The sequence below is a fragment of the Phocoena phocoena genome, chromosome 2, assembly GCF_963924675.1.
Source record: "Phocoena phocoena chromosome 2, mPhoPho1.1, whole genome shotgun sequence".
NCBI lineage: Eukaryota > Metazoa > Chordata > Mammalia > Artiodactyla > Phocoenidae > Phocoena > Phocoena phocoena.
Window position 1 is genome coordinate 83,991,926 of NC_089220.1, and position 21,922 is coordinate 84,013,847.

The 21,922-nt window shown below is 39.0% G+C and overlaps 1 protein-coding gene across 2 annotated transcripts in view; it reads right to left on the minus strand.

Annotated features, from left to right (window-relative positions):
* Positions 1–21,922, minus strand: part of RMDN3 (regulator of microtubule dynamics 3) — a 39,802-nt gene that overhangs the window by 8,102 nt on the left and 9,778 nt on the right. For both annotated transcript variants that reach the window (XM_065872017.1, XM_065872016.1), the window contains exon 4: positions 159–441. In XM_065872017.1, the coding sequence (XP_065728089.1) occupies positions 159–441 (283 nt within the window). The remainder of the gene's footprint in view (positions 1–158; positions 442–21,922) is intronic.

Consider the following 21,922-nt stretch of genomic DNA (forward strand, 5'->3'; position numbering starts at 1 on the left):
TGCTCAGCCTCCCAGGAAGAGGATGTACAACCCTGGGTGCAGATGCAGACCTAGCCACCTCACCCTCACTTCCCTTCCCACGTCACCTCGCAGGGTCAGTGACACATTCGCGGGGGGTTAGTGGGGGATGGAGGACAGACAGGCAGTTGGAGCCTCACCGCCAGCTTGTTGTTGAGCAGCAGCTGCAAGCCCTCCCGCTTGCCCTGCTCACTGCCCTGGCGCAGCTCGTCTGCCTGCTGCAGGAGGGCCAGCACATCTTCTGGGCCAGGGGAGCCACCAGCCTCCAGGGCTTCAGGTGCCGGGCCTGAAGCCACCTCCAGGTCCAGAGAATCCTTTCTCCCCATCTTCACGGTCTCACAGCTCACTTCATCTTCCCCGTCGTCATCACTCTCCCTTTCAGAGTCCCGCTCATAGTCAGACTCAGCGTTGGCTGTTGTGTAACTGTGGCAGAGAAATGTAAGTGACAAGGTCAAGGGAGGGATTCCTTAGCCTCAGATCCCTGGGGTCTTGCTTCCACCCACAAAGAGGCACTCTCCACGGCACTGTTGTCCAAAGCACCAACTAAGAAGCATTCCCCTCCACTCAGGGGCAGGAATTAGTCCTTGAGAGAAAGCTTCCTATGGGAAGTATGGGCTGGGGCCCTGTGACAGTCAGAGGCCAGTATGAGAATCCCCTGCTTAGCTACCACCAAGTCTGCCAGAAAACAGACAAAAAGAGAAAGCCTAGAAAGGTATGTACCAAAATGGCAGGAGATCTCACAGGGTCAAGGAATTAATTTTCCCCCCTATACTTCAGTATTAGATATGATTGCTTTACTGAGCATGTATTCTTCTTATAAATAAAGAAATAAAAGTTTAAGATAAAACCTTAAGATGGTGGAACGAGGGGAAGATGGCGGAAGAGTAAGACGTGGAGATCACCTTCCTCCCCACAGATACACCAGAAATACATCTACACGTGGAACAACTCCTACAGAACACCTACTGAACGCTGGCAGCAGACCTCCCAAAAGGCAAGAAACTCCCCACCTACCTGGGTAGGGCAAAAGAAAAAACAGAGACAAAAGAATAGGGACGGGACCTGTACCAGTGGGAGGGAGCTGTGAAGGAGGAAAGGTTTCCACACACTAGAAGCCCCTTCAAGGGTGGAGACTGCAGGTGGCTGGGGGGGTGGGGGGGGAAGCTCCGGAGCCACGGAGGACAGCGCAGCAACAGGGGTGCAGAGGTCAAAGTGGAGAGATTCCCACACAGAGGATCGGTGCCGACCACACTCACCAGCCCGAGAGGTTTGTCTGCTCACCCGCCAGGGCGGGCGGGGCTGCGAGCTGAGGCTTGGGCTTTGGTCGGAGCGCAGGGAGAGGACTGGGGTTGGCGGCGTAAACACAGCCTGCAGGGGTTAGTGCACCACGGCTAGCTGGGAGGGAGTCCAGGAAAAGGTCTGGAGCTGCCGAAGAGGCAAGAGACTTTTTCTTCCCTCTTTGTTTCCTGGTGCACAAGGAGAGGGGATTAAGAGCGCTGCTTAAAGGAGCTCCAGAGACGGGCGCGAGCCGCAGCTAAAGGCGCAGACCCCAGAGACAGGCAGGAGACACTAAGCCTGCTGCTGCCACCGCCAAGAAGCCTGTGTGTGAGCACAGGTCACTATACACAGCCCCCTTCTGGGAGCCTATGCAGCCCGCCACTGCCAGGGTCCCAGGATCCAGGGACAACTTCCCCGGGAGAACGCACGGTGCGCCTCAGGCTGGTACAACGTCACGCCGGCCTCTGCCGCCGCAGGACACTGGTCCACAAGAGACCTTCCAGCTCCAACTAATATCAAACGGCGAAAATCTCCCAGAGATCTCCATCTTAACACCAGCACCCAACTTCACTCAACGACCAGCAAGCTACAGTGCTGGACACCCTATGCCAAACAACTAGCAAAACAGGAACACACCACCACCCATTAGCAGAGAGGATGTCTAAAATATTAAGTCCACAGACACCCCAAAACACACCACCAGACGTGGACCTGCCCACCAGACAGACAAGATCCAGCCTCATCCATCAGAACACAAGCACTAGTCCCCTCCACCAGGAAGCCTGCACAACCCACTGAACCAACCTTAGCCACTGGGGACAGACACCAAAACCAATGGGAACTACGAACCTGCAGCCTGCAAAAAGGAGACCCCAAACACAGTAAGATAAGCAAAATGAGAAGACAGAAAAACACACAGCAGATGAAGGAGCAAGATAAAAACCCACCAGACCTAACAAATGAAGAGGAAATAGGCAGTCTACTTGAAAAAGAATTCAGAATAATGATAGTAAAGATGATCCAAAATCTTGGAAATAGAATAGACAAAATGCAAGAAACATTTAACAAGGACCTAGAAGAACTAAAGATGAAACAAGCAACGATGAACAATGCAATAAATGAAATTAAAAGTACTCTAGATGGGATCAATAGCAGAATAACTGAGGCAGAAGAACAGATAAGTGACCTGGAAGATAAAATAGTGGAAATAACTACTGCAGAGCAGAATAAAGAAAAAAGAATGAAAAGAACTGAGGACAGTCTCAGAGACCTCTGGGACAACATTAAACGCACCAACATTCGAATTATAGGGGTTCCAGAAGAAGAAGAGAAAAAGAAAGGGACTGAAAAATATTAGAAGAGATTATAGTTGAAAACTTCCCTAACATGGGAAACGAAATAGTTAATCAAGTCCAGGAAGCACAGAGAGTCTCATACAGGATAAATCCAAGGAGAAATACACCAAGACACATATTAGTCAAACTGTCAAAAATTAAATACAAAGAAAGCATATTAAAAGCAGCAAGGGAAAAACAACAAATAACACATAAGGGAATCTCCATAAGGATAACAGCTGATCTTTCAGCAGACACTCTGCAAGCCAGAAGGGAGTGGCAGGACATATTTAAAGTGATGAAGGAGAAAAACCTGCAACCAAGATTACTCTACCCAGTAAGGATCTCATTCAGATTTGATGGAGAAATTAAAACCTTTACAGACAAGCAAAAGCTGAGAGAGTTCAGCACCACCAAACCAGCTTTACAACAAATGCTAAAGGAACTTCTCTAGATAAGAAATGCAAAAGAAGGAAACGACCTATAATAACGAACCCAAAACAATATAGAAAATGGGAATAGGAACATACATATCGATAATTACCTTAAATGTAAATGTAAATGGACTAAATGCTCCCACCAAAAGACACAGATTGGCTGAATGGATCAAGACCCTTATATATGCTGTCTACAAGAGACCCACCTCAGACCTAGAGACACATACAGACTGAAAGTAAGGGGATGGAAAAAGATATTCCATGCAAATGGAAACCAAAAGAAAGCTGGAGTAGCAATTCTCATATCAGACAAAATAGACTTTAAAATAAGGACTATTAAAAGGGATAAAGAAGGACACTACATAATGATCAAGGGATCGATCCAAGAAGAAGATATAACAATTGTAAATATTTATGCACCCAACATAGGAGCACCTCAATACGTAAGGCAAATACTAACAGCCATAAAAGGGGAAATCGACAGTAACACATTCATAGTAGGGGACTTTAACACCCCACTTTCACCCATGGACAGATCATCCAAAATGAAAATAAATAAGGAAACACAAGCTTTAAATGATACATTAAACAAGATGGACTTAATTGATATTTATAGGACACTCCATCCAAAAACAACAGAATACACATTTTTCTCAAGTGCTCATGGAACATTCTCCAGGATAGATCATATCTTGGGTCACAAATCAAGCCTTGGTAAATTTAAGAAAATTGAAATTGTATCAAGTATCTTTTCTGACCACAACGCCATGAGACTAGATATCAATTACAGGAAAAGATCTGTAAAATATACAAACACATGGAGGCTAAACAATACACTACTTAATAATGAAGTGATCACTGAAGAAATCAAAGAGGAAATAAAAAAATACCTAGAAACAAATGACAATGGAGACACAACGACCCAAAACCTATGGGATGCAGCAAAAGCAGTTCTAAGGGGGAAGTTTATAGCAATACAAGCCCACCTTAAGAAGCAGGAAACATCTCGAATAAACAACCTAACCTTGCACCTCAAGCAATTAGAGAAAGAAGAACAAAAAAGCCCCAAAGCTAGCAGAAGGAAAGAAATCATAAAAATCAGATCAGAAATAAATGAAAAAGAAATGAAGGAAACGATAGCAAAGATCAATAAAACTAAAAGCTGGTTCTTTGAGAAGATAAACAAAATAGATAAACCACTAGCCAGACTCATCAAGAAAAAAAGGGAGAAGACTCAAATCAATAGAATTAGAAATGAGAAAGGAGAAATAACAACTGACACTGCAGAAATAAAAAAAATCATGAGAGATTACTACAAGCAACTCTATGCCAATAAAATGGACAATCTGGAAGAAATGGACAAATTCTTAGAAATGCACAACCTGCCAAGACTGAATCAGGAAGAAACAGAAAATATGAACAGACCAATCACAAGCACTGAAATTGAAACTGTGATTAAAAATCTTCCAACAAACAAAAGCCCAGGACCAGATGGCTTCACAGGTGAATTCTATCAAACATTTAGAGAAGAGCTAACACCTATCCTTCTCAAACTCTTCCAAAATATAGCAGAGGGAGGAACACTCCCAAATTCCTTCTACGAGGCCACCATCACCTTGATACCAAAACCAGACAAGGATGTCACAAAGAAAGAAAACTACAGGCCAATATCACTGATGAACACAGATGCAAAAATCCTCAACAAAATACTAGCAAACAGAATCCAACAGCACATTAAAAGGATCATACACCATGATCAAGTGGGGTTTATTCCAGGAATGCAAGGATTCTTCAATATACGCAAATCTATCAATGTGATAAACCATATTAACAAATTGAAGGAGAAAAACCATATGATCATCTCATTAGATGAAGAGAAAGCTTTCGACAAAATTCAACACCCATTTATGATAAAAACCCTCCAGAAAGTAGGCATAGTGGGAACTTTCCTCAACATAATAAAGGCCATATATGACAAGCCCACAGCAAACATCATCCTCAATGGTGAAAAACTGAAAGCATTTCCACTAAGATCAGGAACAAGACAAGGTTGCCCACTCTCACCGCTCTTATTCAACATAGTTTTGGAAGTTTTAGCCACAGCAATCAGAGAAGAAAAGGAAATAAAAGGAATCCAAATCGGAAAAGAAGAAGTAAAGCTGTCACTGTTTGCAGATGACATGATACTATACATAGAGAATCCTAAAGATGCTACCAGAAAACTACCAGAGCTAATCAATGAATTTGGTAAAGTAGCAGGATACAAAATTAATGCACAGAAATCTCTGGCATTCCTATATACTAATGATGAAAAATCTGAAAGTGAAATCAAGAAAACACTCCCATTTACCATTGCAACAAAAAGAATAAAATATCTAGGAATAAACCTACCTAAGGATACGAAAGACCTGTATGCAGAAAATTATAAGACACTGATGAAAGAAATTAAAGATGATACAAATAGATGGAGAGATATACCATGTTCTTGGATGGGAAGAATCAACATTGTGAAAATGACTCTACTACCCAAAGCAATCTACAGATTCAATGCAATCCCTATCAAACTACCACTGGCATTTTTCACAGAACTAGAACAAAACATTTCGCAATTTGTATGGAAACACAAAAGACCCCGAATAGCCAAAGCAATCTTGAGAACGAAAAAAGGAGCTGGAGGAATCAGGCTCCCTGACTTCAGACTATACTACAAAGCAACAGTAATCAAGACAGTATGGTACTGGCACAAAAACAGAAAGATAGATCAGTGGAACAGGATAGAAAGCCCAGAGATAAACCCACGCACATATGGACACCTTATCTTTGATAAAGGAGGCAGGAATGTACAGTGGAGAAAGGACAGCCTCTTCAATAAATGGTGCTGGGAAAACTGGACAGGTACATGTAAAAGTATGAGATTAGATCACTCCCTAACACCATACACAAAAATAAGCTCAAAATGGATTAAAGACCTAAATGTAAGGCCAGAAACTATCAAACTCTTAGAGGAAAACATAGGAAGAACACTCTATGACATAAATCACAGCAAGATCCTTTCTGACCCACCTCCTAGAGTAATGGAAATAAAAACAAAAATAAACAAATGGGACCTAATGAAACTTCAAAGCTTTTGCACAGCAAAGGAAACCATAATCAAGACCAAAAGACAACCCTCAGAATGGGATAAAACATTTGCAAATGAAGCAACTGACAAAGGATTAATCTCCAAAATTTACAAGCAGCTCATGCAGCTCAATAACAAAAAAACAAACAACCCAATCCAAAAATGGGCAGAAGACCTAAACAGACATTTCTCCAAAGAAGATATACAGAATGCCAACAAACACATGAAAGAATGCTCAACATCATTAATCATTAGAGAAATGCAAATCAAAACTACAATGAGATATCATCTCACACCAGTCAGAATGGCCATCATCAAAAAATCTAGAAACAATAAATGCTGGAGAGGGTGTGGAGAAAAGGGGACACTCTTGCACTGCTGGTGGGAATGTGAATTGGTTCAGCCACTATGGAGAACAGTATGGAGGTTCCTTAAAAAACTACAAATAGAATTACCATATAACCCAGCAATCCCACTACTGGGCATATACCCTGAGAAAACCAAAATTCAAAAAGAGTCATGTACCAAAATGTTCATTGCAGCTCTATTTACAATAGCCCGGAGATGGAAAGAACCTAAGCGCCCATCATCGGACAAATGGATAAAGAAGATGTGGCACATATACACAATGGAATATTACTCAGCCTTAAAAAGAAATGAAATTGAGTTATTTGTAATGAGATGGATAGACCTAGAGTCTGTCATACAGAGTGAAGTAAGTCAGAAAGACAAAGACAAATACCGTATGCTAACACATATATATGGAATTTAAGGGGAAAAAATGTCATGAAGAACCAAGGGATAAGACAGGAATAGAGGCGCAGACCTACTGGAGAACGGACTTGAGGATATGGGGAGGGGGAAGGGTGAGTTTTGACAGGGCAAGAGAGAGTCATGGACATATACACACTAACAAACGTAGTAAAGTAGATAGCTAGGGGGAAGCAGCCGCAAGGCACAGGGATATTAGCTCGGGGCTTTGGGACAGCCTGGAGGGGTGGGAGGGGGAGAGTGGAAGGGAGGGAGACGCAAGAGGGAAGACACATGGGAGCACATGTATATGTATAGCTGATTCACTTTGTTATAAATCAGAAACTAACACACCATTGTAAAGCAATTATACCCCAATAAAAAAAAAAAAAAAAGTACTCTAGATGGGATCAATAGCAGAATAACTGAGGCAGAAGAACAGATAAGTGACCTGGAAGATAAAATAGTGGAAATAACTACTGCAGAGCAGAATAAAGAAAAAAGAATGAAAAGAACTGAGGACAGTCTCAGAGACCTCTGGGACAACATTAAACGCACCAACATTCGAATTATAGGGGTTCCAGAAGAAGAAGAGAAAAAGAAAGGGACTGAAAAATATTAGAAGAGATTATAGTTGAAAACTTCCCTAACATGGGAAAGGAAATAGTTAATCAAGTCCAGGAAGCACAGAGAGTCTCATACAGGATAAATCCAAGGAGAAATACACCAAGACACATATTAATCAAACTGTCAAAAATTAAATACAAAGAAAGCATATTAAAAGCAGCAAGGGAAAAACAACAAATAACACATAAGGGAATCTCCATAAGGTTAACAGCTGATCTTTCAGCAGAAACTCTGCAAGCCAGAAGGGAGTGGCAGGACATATTTAAAGTGATGAAGGAGAAAAACCTGCAACCAAGATTACTCTACCCAGTAAGGATCTCATTCAGATTTGATGGAGAAATTAAAACCTTTACAGACAAGCAAAAGCTGAGAGAGTTCAGCAACACCAAACCAGCTTTACAACAAATGCTAAAGGAACTTCTCTAGGCAAGAAACACAAGAGAAAGAAAAGACCTACAATAACGAACCCAAAACAATTTAGAAAATGGGAATAGGAACATACATATCGATAATTACCTTAAATGTAAATGGACTAAATGCTCCCACGAAAAGACACAGATTGGCTGAATGGATACAAGAACAAGACCCATATATATGCTGTCTACAAGAGACCCACTTCAGACCTAGAGACACATACAGACTGAAAGTAAGGGGATGGAAAAAGATATTCCATGCAAATGGAAACCAAAAGAAATTGGAGAATTGCTACTGGAGTAGCAATTCTCATATCAGACAAAACAGACTTCAAAATAAAGACTATTACAAGAGACAAAGAAGGACACTACATAATGATCAAGGGATAGATCCAAGAAGAAGATATAACAATTGTAAATATTTATGCACCCAACATAGGAGCACCTCAATATATAAGGCAAATACTAACAGCGATAAGAGGGGAAATCGACAGTAACACATTCATAGTAGGGGACTTTAACACTCCACTTTCACCAATGGACAGATCATCCAAAATGAAAATAAATAAGGAAACACAAGCTTTAAATGATACATTAAACAAGATGGACTTAACTGATATTTATAGGACACTCCATCCAAAAACAACAGAATACATATTTTTCTCAAGTGCTCATGGAACATTCTCCAGGATAGATCATATCTTGGGTCACAAATCAAGTCTTGGTAAATTTAAGAAAACTGAATTTGTATCAAGTATCTTTTCTGACCACAACGCTATGAGACTAGATATCAATTACAGGAAGATCTGTAAAAAATACAAACACATGGAGGCTAAACAATACACTACTTAGTAACGAAGTGATCACTGAAGAAATCAAAGAGGAAATCAAAAAATACCTAGAAACAAATGACAACGGAGACACGACGACCCAAAACCTATGGGATGCAGCAAAAGCAGTTCTAAGGGGGAAGTTTATAGCAATACAAGCCCACCTTAAGAAACAGGAAACACCTCGAATAAAAAACCTAACCTTGCACCTAAAGCAATTAGAGAAAGAAGAACAAAAAAACCCCAAAGTTAGCAGAAGGAAAGAAATCATAAAAATCAGATCAGAAATAAATGAAAAAGAAATGAAGGAAACGATAGCAAAGATCAATAAAACTAAAAGCTCGTTCTTTGAGAGGATAAACAAAATTGATAAACCATTAGCCAGACTCATCAAGAAAAAAAGGGAGAAGACTCAAATCAATAGAATTAGAAATGAAAAAGAAGTAACAACTGACACTGCAGAAATACAAAAGATCATGCCCATAAAATGGACAACCTATGCCAATAAAATGGACAACCTGGAAGAAATGGACAAATTCTTAGAAATGCACAACCTGCCAAGACTGAATCAGGAAGAAACAGAAAATATGAACAGACCAATCACAAGCACTGAAATTGAAACTGTGATTAAAAATCTTCCAACAAACAAAAGCCCAGGACCAGATGGCTTCACAGGCAAATTCTATCAAACATTTAGAGAAGAGCTAACACCTATCCTTCTCAAACTCTTCCAAAATATAGCAGAGGGAAGAACACTCCCAAATTCATTCTACGAGGCCACCATCACCTTGATACCAAAACCAGACAAGGATGTCACAAAGAAAGAAAACTACAGGCCAATATCCCTGATGAACACAGATGCAAAAATCCTCAACAAAATACTAGCAAACAGAATCCAACAGCACATTAAACGGATCATACACCATGATCAAGTAGGGTTTATTCCAGGAATGCAAGGATTCTTCAATATATGCAAATCAATCAATGTGATAAACCATAATAACAAATTGAAGGAGAAAAACCATATGATCATCTCAATAGATGCAGAGAAAGCTTTTGACAAAATTCAACACCCATTTATGATAAAAACCCTGCAGAAAGTAGGCATAGTGGGAACTTTCCTCAACATAATAAAGGCCATATATGACAAACCCACAGCCAACATCATCCTCAATGGTGAAAAACTGAAAGCATTTCCACTAAGATCAGGAACAAGACAAGGTGGCCCACTCTCACCACTCTTATTCAACATAGTTTTGGAAGTTTTAGCCACAGCAATCAGAGAAGAAAAGGAAATAAAAGGAATCCAAATCGGAAAAGAAGAAGTAAAGCTGTCACTGTTTGCAGATGACATGATACTATACATAGAGAATCCTAAAGATGCTACCAGAAAACTACCAGAGCTAATCAATGAATTTGGTAAAGTAGCAGGATACAAAATTAATGCACAGAAATCTCTGGCATTCCTATATACTAATGATGAAAAATCTGAAAGTGAAATCAAGAAAACACTCCCATTTACCATTGCAACAAAAAGAATAAAATATCTAGGAATAAACCTACCTAAGGATACGAACGACCTGTATGCAGAAAATTATAAGACACTGATGAAAGAAATTAAAGATGATACAAATAGATGGAGAGATATACCATGTTCTTGGATGGGAAGAATCAACATTGTGAAAATGACTCTACTACCCAAAGCAATCTACAGATTCAATGCAATCCCTATCAAACTACCACTGGCATTTTTCACAGAACTAGAACAAAACATTTCGCAATTTGTATGGAAGCACAAAAGACCCCGAATAGCCAACGCAATCTTGAGAACGAAAAAAGGAGCTGGAGGAATCAGGCTCCCTGACTTCAGACTATACTACAAAGCAACAGTAATCAAGACAGTATGGTACTGGCACAAAAACAGAAAGATAGATCAGTGGAACAGGATAGAAAGCCCAGAGATAAACCCACGCACATATGGACACCTTATCTTTGATAAAGGAGGCAGGAATGTACAGTGGAGAAAGGACAGCCTCTTCAATAAATGGTGCTGGGAAAACTGGACAGGTACATGTAAAAGTATGAGATTAGATCACTCCCTAACACCATACACAAAAATAAGCTCAAAATGGATTAAAGACCTAAATGTAAGGCCAGAAACTATCAAACTCTTAGAGGAAAACATAGGAAGAACACTCTATGACATAAATCACAGCAAGATCCTTTCTGACCCACCTCCTAGAGTAATGGAAATAAAAACAAAAATAAACAAATGGGACCTAATGAAACTTCAAAGCTTTTGCACAGCAAAGGAAACCATAATCAAGACCAAAAGACAACCCTCAGAATGGGATAAAACATTTGCAAATGAAGCAACTGACAAAGGATTAATCTCCAAAATTTACAAGCAGCTCATGCAGCTCAATAACAAAAAAACAAACAACCCAATCCAAAAATGGGCAGAAGACCTAAACAGACATTTCTCCAAAGAAGATATACAGAATGCCAACAAACACATGAAAGAATGCTCAACATCATTAATCATTAGAGAAATGCAAATCAAAACTACAATGAGATATCATCTCACACCAGTCAGAATGGCCATCATCAAAAAATCTAGAAACAATAAATGCTGGAGAGGGTGTGGAGAAAAGGGGACACTCTTGCACTGCTGGTGGGAATGTGAATTGGTTCAGCCACTATGGAGAACAGTATGGAGGTTCCTTAAAAAACTACAAATAGAATTACCATATAACCCAGCAATCCCACTACTGGGCATATACCCTGAGAAAACCAAAATTCAAAAAGAGTCATGTACCAAAATGTTCATTGCAGCTCTATTTACAATAGCCCGGAGATGGAAAGAACCTAAGCGCCCATCATCGGACAAATGGATAAAGAAGATGTGGCACATATACACAATGGAATATTACTCAGCCTTAAAAAGAAATGAAATTGAGTTATTTGTAATGAGATGGATAGACCTAGAGTCTGTCATACAGAGTGAAGTAAGTCAGAAAGACAAAGACAAATACCGTATGCTAACACATATATATGGAATTTAAGGGGAAAAAATGTCATGAAGAACCAAGGGATAAGACAGGAATAGAGGCGCAGACCTACTGGAGAACGGACTTGAGGATATGGGGAGGGGGAAGGGTGAGTTTTGACAGGGCAAGAGAGAGTCATGGACATATACACACTAACAAACGTAGTAAAGTAGATAGCTAGGGGGAAGCAGCCGCAAGGCACAGGGATATTAGCTCGGGGCTTTGGGACAGCCTGGAGGGGTGGGAGGGGGAGAGTGGAAGGGAGGGAGACGCAAGAGGGAAGACACATGGGAGCACATGTATATGTATAGCTGATTCACTTTGTTATAAATCAGAAACTAACACACCATTGTAAAGCAATTATACCCCAATAATAAAAAAAAAAAAAGTACTCTAGATGGGATCAATAGCAGAATAACTGAGGCAGAAGAACAGATAAGTGACCTGGAAGATAAAATAGTGGAAATAACTACTGCAGAGCAGAATAAAGAAAAAAGAATGAAAAGAACTGAGGACAGTCTCAGAGACCTCTGGGACAACATTAAACGCACCAACATTCGAATTATAGGGGTTCCAGAAGAAGAAGAGAAAAAGAAAGGGACTGAAAAATATTAGAAGAGATTATAGTTGAAAACTTCCCTAACATGGGAAAGGAAATAGTTAATCAAGTCCAGGAAGCACAGAGAGTCTCATACAGGATAAATCCAAGGAGAAATACACCAAGACACATATTAATCAAACTGTCAAAAATTAAATACAAAGAAAGCATATTAAAAGCAGCAAGGGAAAAACAACAAATAACACATAAGGGAATCTCCATAAGGTTAACAGCTGATCTTTCAGCAGAAACTCTGCAAGCCAGAAGGGAGTGGCAGGACATATTTAAAGTGATGAAGGAGAAAAACCTGCAACCAAGATTACTCTACCCAGTAAGGATCTCATTCAGATTTGATGGAGAAATTAAAACCTTTACAGACAAGCAAAAGCTGAGAGAGTTCAGCAACACCAAACCAGCTTTACAACAAATGCTAAAGGAACTTCTCTAGGCAAGAAACACAAGAGAAAGAAAAGACCTACAATAACGAACCCAAAACAATTTAGAAAATGGGAATAGGAACATACATATCGATAATTACCTTAAATGTAAATGGACTAAATGCTCCCACGAAAAGACACAGATTGGCTGAATGGATACAAGAACAAGACCCATATATATGCTGTCTACAAGAGACCCACTTCAGACCTAGAGACACATACAGACTGAAAGTAAGGGGATGGAAAAAGATATTCCATGCAAATGGAAACCAAAAGAAATTGGAGAATTGCTACTGGAGTAGCAATTCTCATATCAGACAAAACAGACTTCAAAATAAAGACTATTACAAGAGACAAAGAAGGACACTACATAATGATCAAGGGATAGATCCAAGAAGAAGATATAACAATTGTAAATATTTATGCACCCAACATAGGAGCACCTCAATATATAAGGCAAATACTAACAGCGATAAGAGGGGAAATCGACAGTAACACATTCATAGTAGGGGACTTTAACACTCCACTTTCACCAATGGACAGATCATCCAAAATGAAAATAAATAAGGAAACACAAGCTTTAAATGATACATTAAACAAGATGGACTTAACTGATATTTATAGGACACTCCATCCAAAAACAACAGAATACATATTTTTCTCAAGTGCTCATGGAACATTCTCCAGGATAGATCATATCTTGGGTCACAAATCAAGTCTTGGTAAATTTAAGAAAACTGAATTTGTATCAAGTATCTTTTCTGACCACAACGCTATGAGACTAGATATCAATTACAGGAAGATCTGTAAAAAATACAAACACATGGAGGCTAAACAATACACTACTTAGTAACGAAGTGATCACTGAAGAAATCAAAGAGGAAATCAAAAAATACCTAGAAACAAATGACAACGGAGACACGACGACCCAAAACCTATGGGATGCAGCAAAAGCAGTTCTAAGGGGGAAGTTTATAGCAATACAAGCCCACCTTAAGAAACAGGAAACACCTCGAATAAAAAACCTAACCTTGCACCTAAAGCAATTAGAGAAAGAAGAACAAAAAAACCCCAAAGTTAGCAGAAGGAAAGAAATCATAAAAATCAGATCAGAAATAAATGAAAAAGAAATGAAGGAAACGATAGCAAAGATCAATAAAACTAAAAGCTCGTTCTTTGAGAGGATAAACAAAATTGATAAACCATTAGCCAGACTCATCAAGAAAAAAAGGGAGAAGACTCAAATCAATAGAATTAGAAATGAAAAAGAAGTAACAACTGACACTGCAGAAATACAAAAGATCATGCCCATAAAATGGACAACCTATGCCAATAAAATGGACAACCTGGAAGAAATGGACAAATTCTTAGAAATGCACAACCTGCCAAGACTGAATCAGGAAGAAACAGAAAATATGAACAGACCAATCACAAGCACTGAAATTGAAACTGTGATTAAAAATCTTCCAACAAACAAAAGCCCAGGACCAGATGGCTTCACAGGCAAATTCTATCAAACATTTAGAGAAGAGCTAACACCTATCCTTCTCAAACTCTTCCAAAATATAGCAGAGGGAAGAACACTCCCAAATTCATTCTACGAGGCCACCATCACCTTGATACCAAAACCAGACAAGGATGTCACAAAGAAAGAAAACTACAGGCCAATATCCCTGATGAACACAGATGCAAAAATCCTCAACAAAATACTAGCAAACAGAATCCAACAGCACATTAAACGGATCATACACCATGATCAAGTAGGGTTTATTCCAGGAATGCAAGGATTCTTCAATATATGCAAATCAATCAATGTGATAAACCATAATAACAAATTGAAGGAGAAAAACCATATGATCATCTCAATAGATGCAGAGAAAGCTTTTGACAAAATTCAACACCCATTTATGATAAAAAACCTGCAGAAAGTAGGCATAGTGGGAACTTTCCTCAACATAATAAAGGCCATATATGACAAACCCACAGCCAACATCATCCTCAATGGTGAAAAACTGAAAGCATTTCCACTAAGATCAGGAACAAGACAAGGTGGCCCACTCTCACCGCTCTTATTCAACATAGTTTTGGAAGTTTTAGCCACAGCAATCAGAGAAGAAAAGGAAATAAAAGGAATCCAAATCGGAAAAGAAGAAGTAAAGCTGTCACTGTTTGCAGATGACATGATACTATACATAGAGAATCCTAAAGATGCTACCAGAAAACTACCAGAGCTAATCAATGAATTTGGTAAAGTAGCAGGATACAAAATTAATGCACAGAAATCTCTGGCATTCCTATATACTAATGATGAAAAATCTGAAAGTGAAATCAAGAAAACACTCCCATTTACCATTGCAACAAAAAGAATAAAATATCTAGGAATAAACCTACCTAAGGATACGAACGACCTGTATGCAGAAAATTATAAGACACTGATGAAAGAAATTAAAGATGATACAAATAGATGGAGAGATATACCATGTTCTTGGATGGGAAGAATCAACATTGTGAAAATGACTCTACTACCCAAAGCAATCTACAGATTCAATGCAATCCCTATCAAACTACCACTGGCATTTTTCACAGAACTAGAACAAAACATTTCGCAATTTGTATGGAAGCACAAAAGACCCCGAATAGCCAACGCAATCTTGAGAACGAAAAAAGGAGCTGGAGGAATCAGGCTCCCTGACTTCAGACTATACTACAAAGCAACAGTAATCAAGACAGTATGGTACTGGCACAAAAACAGAAAGATAGATCAGTGGAACAGGATAGAAAGCCCAGAGATAAACCCACGCACATATGGACACCTTATCTTTGATAAAGGAGGCAGGAATGTACAGTGGAGAAAGGACAGCCTCTTCAATAAATGGTGCTGGGAAAACTGGACAGGTACATGTAAAAGTATGAGATTAGATCACTCCCTAACACCATACACAAAAATAAGCTCAAAATGGATTAAAGACCTAAATGTAAGGCCAGAAACTATCAAACTCTTAGAGGAAAACATAGGAAGAACACTCTATGACATAAATCACAGCAAGATCCTTTCTGACCCACCTCCTAGAGTAATGGAAATAAAAACAAAAATAAACAAATGGGACCTAATGAAACTTCAAAGCTTTTGCACAGCAAAGGAAACCATAATCAAGACCAAAAGACAACCCTCAGAATGGGATAAAACATTTGCAAATGAAGCAACTGACAAAGGATTAATCTCCAAAATTTACAAGCAGCTCATGCAGCTCAATAACAAAAAAACAAACAACCCAATCCAAAAATGGGCAGAAGACCTAAACAGACATTTCTCCAAAGAAGATATACAGAATGCCAACAAACACATGAAAGAATGCTCAACATCATTAATCATTAGAGAAATGCAAATCAAAACTACAATGAGATATCATCTCACACCAGTCAGAATGGCCATCATCAAAAAATCTAGAAACAATAAATGCTGGAGAGGGTGTGGAGAAAAGGGGACACTCTTGCACTGCTGGTGGGAATGTGAATTGGTTCAGCCACTATGGAGAACAGTATGGAGGTTCCTTAAAAAACTACAAATAGAATTACCATATAACCCAGCAATCCCACTACTGGGCATATACCCTGAGAAAACCAAAATTCAAAAAGAGTCATGTACCAAAATGTTCATTGCAGCTCTATTTACAATAGCCCGGAGATGGAAAGAACCTAAGCGCCCATCATCGGACAAATGGATAAAGAAGATGTGGCACATATACACAATGGAATATTACTCAGCCTTAAAAAGAAATGAAATTGAGTTATTTGTAATGAGATGGATAGACCTAGAGTCTGTCATACAGAGTGAAGTAAGTCAGAAAGACAAAGACAAATACCGTATGCTAACACATATATATGGAATTTAAGGGGAAAAAATGTCATGAAGAACCAAGGGATAAGACAGGAATAGAGGCGCAGACCTACTGGAGAACGGACTTGAGGATATGGGGAGGGGGAAGGGTGAGTTTTGACAGGGCAAGAGAGAGTCATGGACATATACACACTAACAAACGTAGTAAAGTAGATAGCTAGGGGGAAGCAGCCGCAAGGCACAGGGATATTAGCTCGGGGCTTTGGGACAGCCTGGAGGGGTGGGAGGGGGAGAGTGGAAGGGAAGGAGACGCAAGAGGGAAGACACATGGGAGCACATGTATATGTATAGCTGATTCACTTTGTTATAAATCAGAAACTAACACACCATTGTAAAGCAATTATACCCCAATAAAAAAAAAAAAAAAAGTACTCTAGATGGGATCAATAGCAGAATAACTGAGGCAGAAGAACAGATAAGTGACCTGGAAGATAAAATAGTGGAAATAACTACTGCAGAGCAGAATAAAGAAAAAAGAATGAAAAGAACTGAGGACAGTCTCAGAGACCTCTGGGACAACATTAAACGCACCAACATTCGAATTATAGGGGTTCCAGAAGAAGAAGAGAAAAAGAAAGGGACTGAAAAATATTAGAAGAGATTATAGTTGAAAACTTCCCTAACATGGGAAAGGAAATAGTTAATCAAGTCCAGGAAGCACAGAGAGTCTCATACAGGATAAATCCAAGGAGAAATACACCAAGACACATATTAATCAAACTGTCAAAAATTAAATACAAAGAAAGCATATTAAAAGCAGCAAGGGAAAAACAACAAATAACACATAAGGGAATCTCCATAAGGTTAACAGCTGATCTTTCAGCAGAAACTCTGCAAGCCAGAAGGGAGTGGCAGGACATATTTAAAGTGATGAAGGAGAAAAACCTGCAACCAAGATTACTCTACCCAGTAAGGATCTCATTCAGATTTGATGGAGAAATTAAAACCTTTACAGACAAGCAAAAGCTGAGAGAGTTCAGCAACACCAAACCAGCTTTACAACAAATGCTAAAGGAACTTCTCTAGGCAAGAAACACAAGAGAAAGAAAAGACCTACAATAACGAACCCAAAACAATTTAGAAAATGGGAATAGGAACATACATATCGATAATTACCTTAAATGTAAATGGACTAAATGCTCCCACGAAAAGACACAGATTGGCTGAATGGATACAAGAACAAGACCCATATATATGCTGTCTACAAGAGACCCACTTCAGACCTAGAGACACATACAGACTGAAAGTAAGGGGATGGAAAAAGATATTCCATGCAAATGGAAACCAAAAGAAATTGGAGAATTGCTACTGGAGTAGCAATTCTCATATCAGACAAAACAGACTTCAAAATAAAGACTATTACAAGAGACAAAGAAGGACACTACATAATGATCAAGGGATAGATCCAAGAAGAAGATATAACAATTGTAAATATTTATGCACCCAACATAGGAGCACCTCAATATATAAGGCAAATACTAACAGCGATAAGAGGGGAAATCGACAGTAACACATTCATAGTAGGGGACTTTAACACTCCACTTTCACCAATGGACAGATCATCCAAAATGAAAATAAATAAGGAAACACAAGCTTTAAATGATACATTAAACAAGATGGACTTAACTGATATTTATAGGACACTCCATCCAAAAACAACAGAATACATATTTTTCTCAAGTGCTCATGGAACATTCTCCAGGATAGATCATATCTTGGGTCACAAATCAAGTCTTGGTAAATTTAAGAAAACTGAATTTGTATCAAGTATCTTTTCTGACCACAACGCTATGAGACTAGATATCAATTACAGGAAGATCTGTAAAAAATACAAACACATGGAGGCTAAACAATACACTACTTAGTAACGAAGTGATCACTGAAGAAATCAAAGAGGAAATCAAAAAATACCTAGAAACAAATGACAACGGAGACACGACGACCCAAAACCTATGGGATGCAGCAAAAGCAGTTCTAAGGGGGAAGTTTATAGCAATACAAGCCCACCTTAAGAAACAGGAAACACCTCGAATAAAAAACCTAACCTTGCACCTAAAGCAATTAGAGAAAGAAGAACAAAAAAACCCCAAAGTTAGCAGAAGGAAAGAAATCATAAAAATCAGATCAGAAATAAATGAAAAAGAAATGAAGGAAACGATAGCAAAGATCAATAAAACTAAAAGCTCGTTCTTTGAGAGGATAAACAAAATTGATAAACCATTAGCCAGACTCATCAAGAAAAAAAGGGAGAAGACTCAAATCAATAGAATTAGAAATGAAAAAGAAGTAACAACTGACACTGCAGAAATACAAAAGATCATGCCCATAAAATGGACAACCTATGCCAATAAAATGGACAACCTGGAAGAAATGGACAAATTCTTAGAAATGCACAACCTGCCAAGACTGAATCAGGAAGAAACAGAAAATATGAACAGACCAATCACAAGCACTGAAATTGAAACTGTGATTAAAAATCTTCCAACAAACAAAAGCCCAGGACCAGATGGCTTCACAGGCAAATTCTATCAAACATTTAGAGAAGAGCTAACACCTATCCTTCTCAAACTCTTCCAAAATATAGCAGAGGGAAGAACACTCCCAAATTCATTCTACGAGGCCACCATCACCTTGATACCAAAACCAGACAAGGATGTCACAAAGAAAGAAAACTACAGGCCAATATCCCTGATGAACACAGATGCAAAAATCCTCAACAAAATACTAGCAAACAGAATCCAACAGCACATTAAACGGATCATACACCATGATCAAGTAGGGTTTATTCCAGGAATGCAAGGATTCTTCAATATATGCAAATCAATCAATGTGATAAACCATAATAACAAATTGAAGGAGAAAAACCATATGATCATCTCAATAGATGCAGAGAAAGCTTTTGACAAAATTCAACACCCATTTATGATAAAAACCCTGCAGAAAGTAGGCATAGTGGGAACTTTCCTCAACATAATAAAGGCCATATATGACAAACCCACAGCCAACATCATCCTCAATGGTGAAAAACTGAAAGCATTTCCACTAAGATCAGGAACAAGACAAGGTGGCCCACTCTCACCGCTCTTATTCAACATAGTTTTGGAAGTTTTAGCCACAGCAATCAGAGAAGAAAAGGAAATAAAAGGAATCCAAATCGGAAAAGAAGAAGTAAAGCTGTCACTGTTTGCAGATGACATGATACTATACATAGAGAATCCTAAAGATGCTACCAGAAAACTACCAGAGCTAATCAATGAATTTGGTAAAGTAGCAGGATACAAAATTAATGCACAGAAATCTCTGGCATTCCTATATACTAATGATGAAAAATCTGAAAGTGAAATCAAGAAAACACTCCCATTTACCATTGCAACAAAAAGAATAAAATATCTAGGAATAAACCTACCTAAGGATACGAACGACCTGTATGCAGAAAATTATAAGACACTGATGAAAGAAATTAAAGATGATACAAATAGATGGAGAGATATACCATGTTCTTGGATGGGAAGAATCAACATTGTGAAAATGACTCTACTACCCAAAGCAATCTACAGATTCAATGCAATCCCTATCAAACTACCACTGGCATTTTTCACAGAACTAGAACAAAACATTTCGCAATTTGTATGGAAGCACAAAAGACCCCGAATAGCCAACGCAATCTTGAGAACGAAAAAAGGAGCTGGAGGAATCAGGCTCCCTGACTTCAGACTATACTACAAAGCAACAGTAATCAAGACAGTATGGTACTGGCACAAAAACAGAAAGATAGATCAGTGGAACAGGATAGAAAGCCCAGAGATAAACCCACGCACATATGGACACCTTATCTTTGATAAAGGAGGCAGGAATGTACAGTGGAGAAAGGACAGCCTCTTCAATAAATGGTGCTGGGAAAACTGGACAGGTACATGTAAAAGTATGAGATTAGATCACTCCCTAACACCATACACAAAAATAAGCTCAAAATGGATTAAAGACCTAAATGTAAGGCCAGAAACTATCAAACTCTTAGAGGAAAACATAGGAAGAACACTCTATGACATAAATCACAGCAAGATCCTTTCTGACCCACCTCCTAGAGTAATGGAAATAAAAACAAAAATAAACAAATGGGACCTAATGAAACTTCAAAGCTTTTGCACAGCAAAGGAAACCATAATCAAGACCAAAAGACAACCCTCAGAATGGGATAAAACATTTGCAAATGAAGCAACTGACAAAGGATTAATCTCCAAAATTTACAAGCAGCTCATGCAGCTCAATAACAAAAAAACAAACAACCCCATCCAAAAATGGGCGGAAGACCTAAATAGACATTTCTCCAAAGAAGATATACAGAATGCCAACAAACACATGAAAGAATGCTCAACATCATTAATCATTAGAGAAATGCAAATCAAAACTACAATGAGATATCATCTCACACCAGTCAGAATGGCCATCATCAAAAAATCTAGAAACAATAAATGCTGGAGAGGGTGTGGAGAAAAGGGGGGACACTCTTGCACTGCTGGTGGGAATGTGAATTGGTTCAGCCACTATGGAGAACAGTATGGAGGTTCCTTAAAAAACTACAAATAGAATTACCATATGACCCAGCAATCCCACTACTGGGCATATACCCTGAGAAAACCAAAATTCAAAAAGAGTCATGTACCAAAATGTTCATTGCAGCTCTATTTACAATAGCCCGGAGATGGAAAGAACCTAAGCGCCCATCATCGGACAAATGGATAAAGAAGATGTGGCACATATACACAATGGAATATTACTCAGCCTTAAAAAGAAATGAAATTGAGTTATTTGTAATGAGATGGATAGACCTAGAGTCTGTCATACAGAGTGAAGTAAGTCAGAAAAACAAAGACAAATACCGTATGCTAACACATATATATGGAATTTAAGGGGAAAAAATGTCATGAAGAACCTAGGGATAAGACAGGAATAGAGGCGCAGACCTACTGGAGAACGGACTTGAGGATATGGGGAGGGGGAAGGGTGAGTTTTGACAGGGCAAGAGAGAGTCATGGATATATACACACTAACAAACGTAGTAAAGTAGATAGCTAGGGGGAAGCAGCCGCAAGGCACAGGGATATTAGCTCGGGGCTTTGGGACAGCCTGG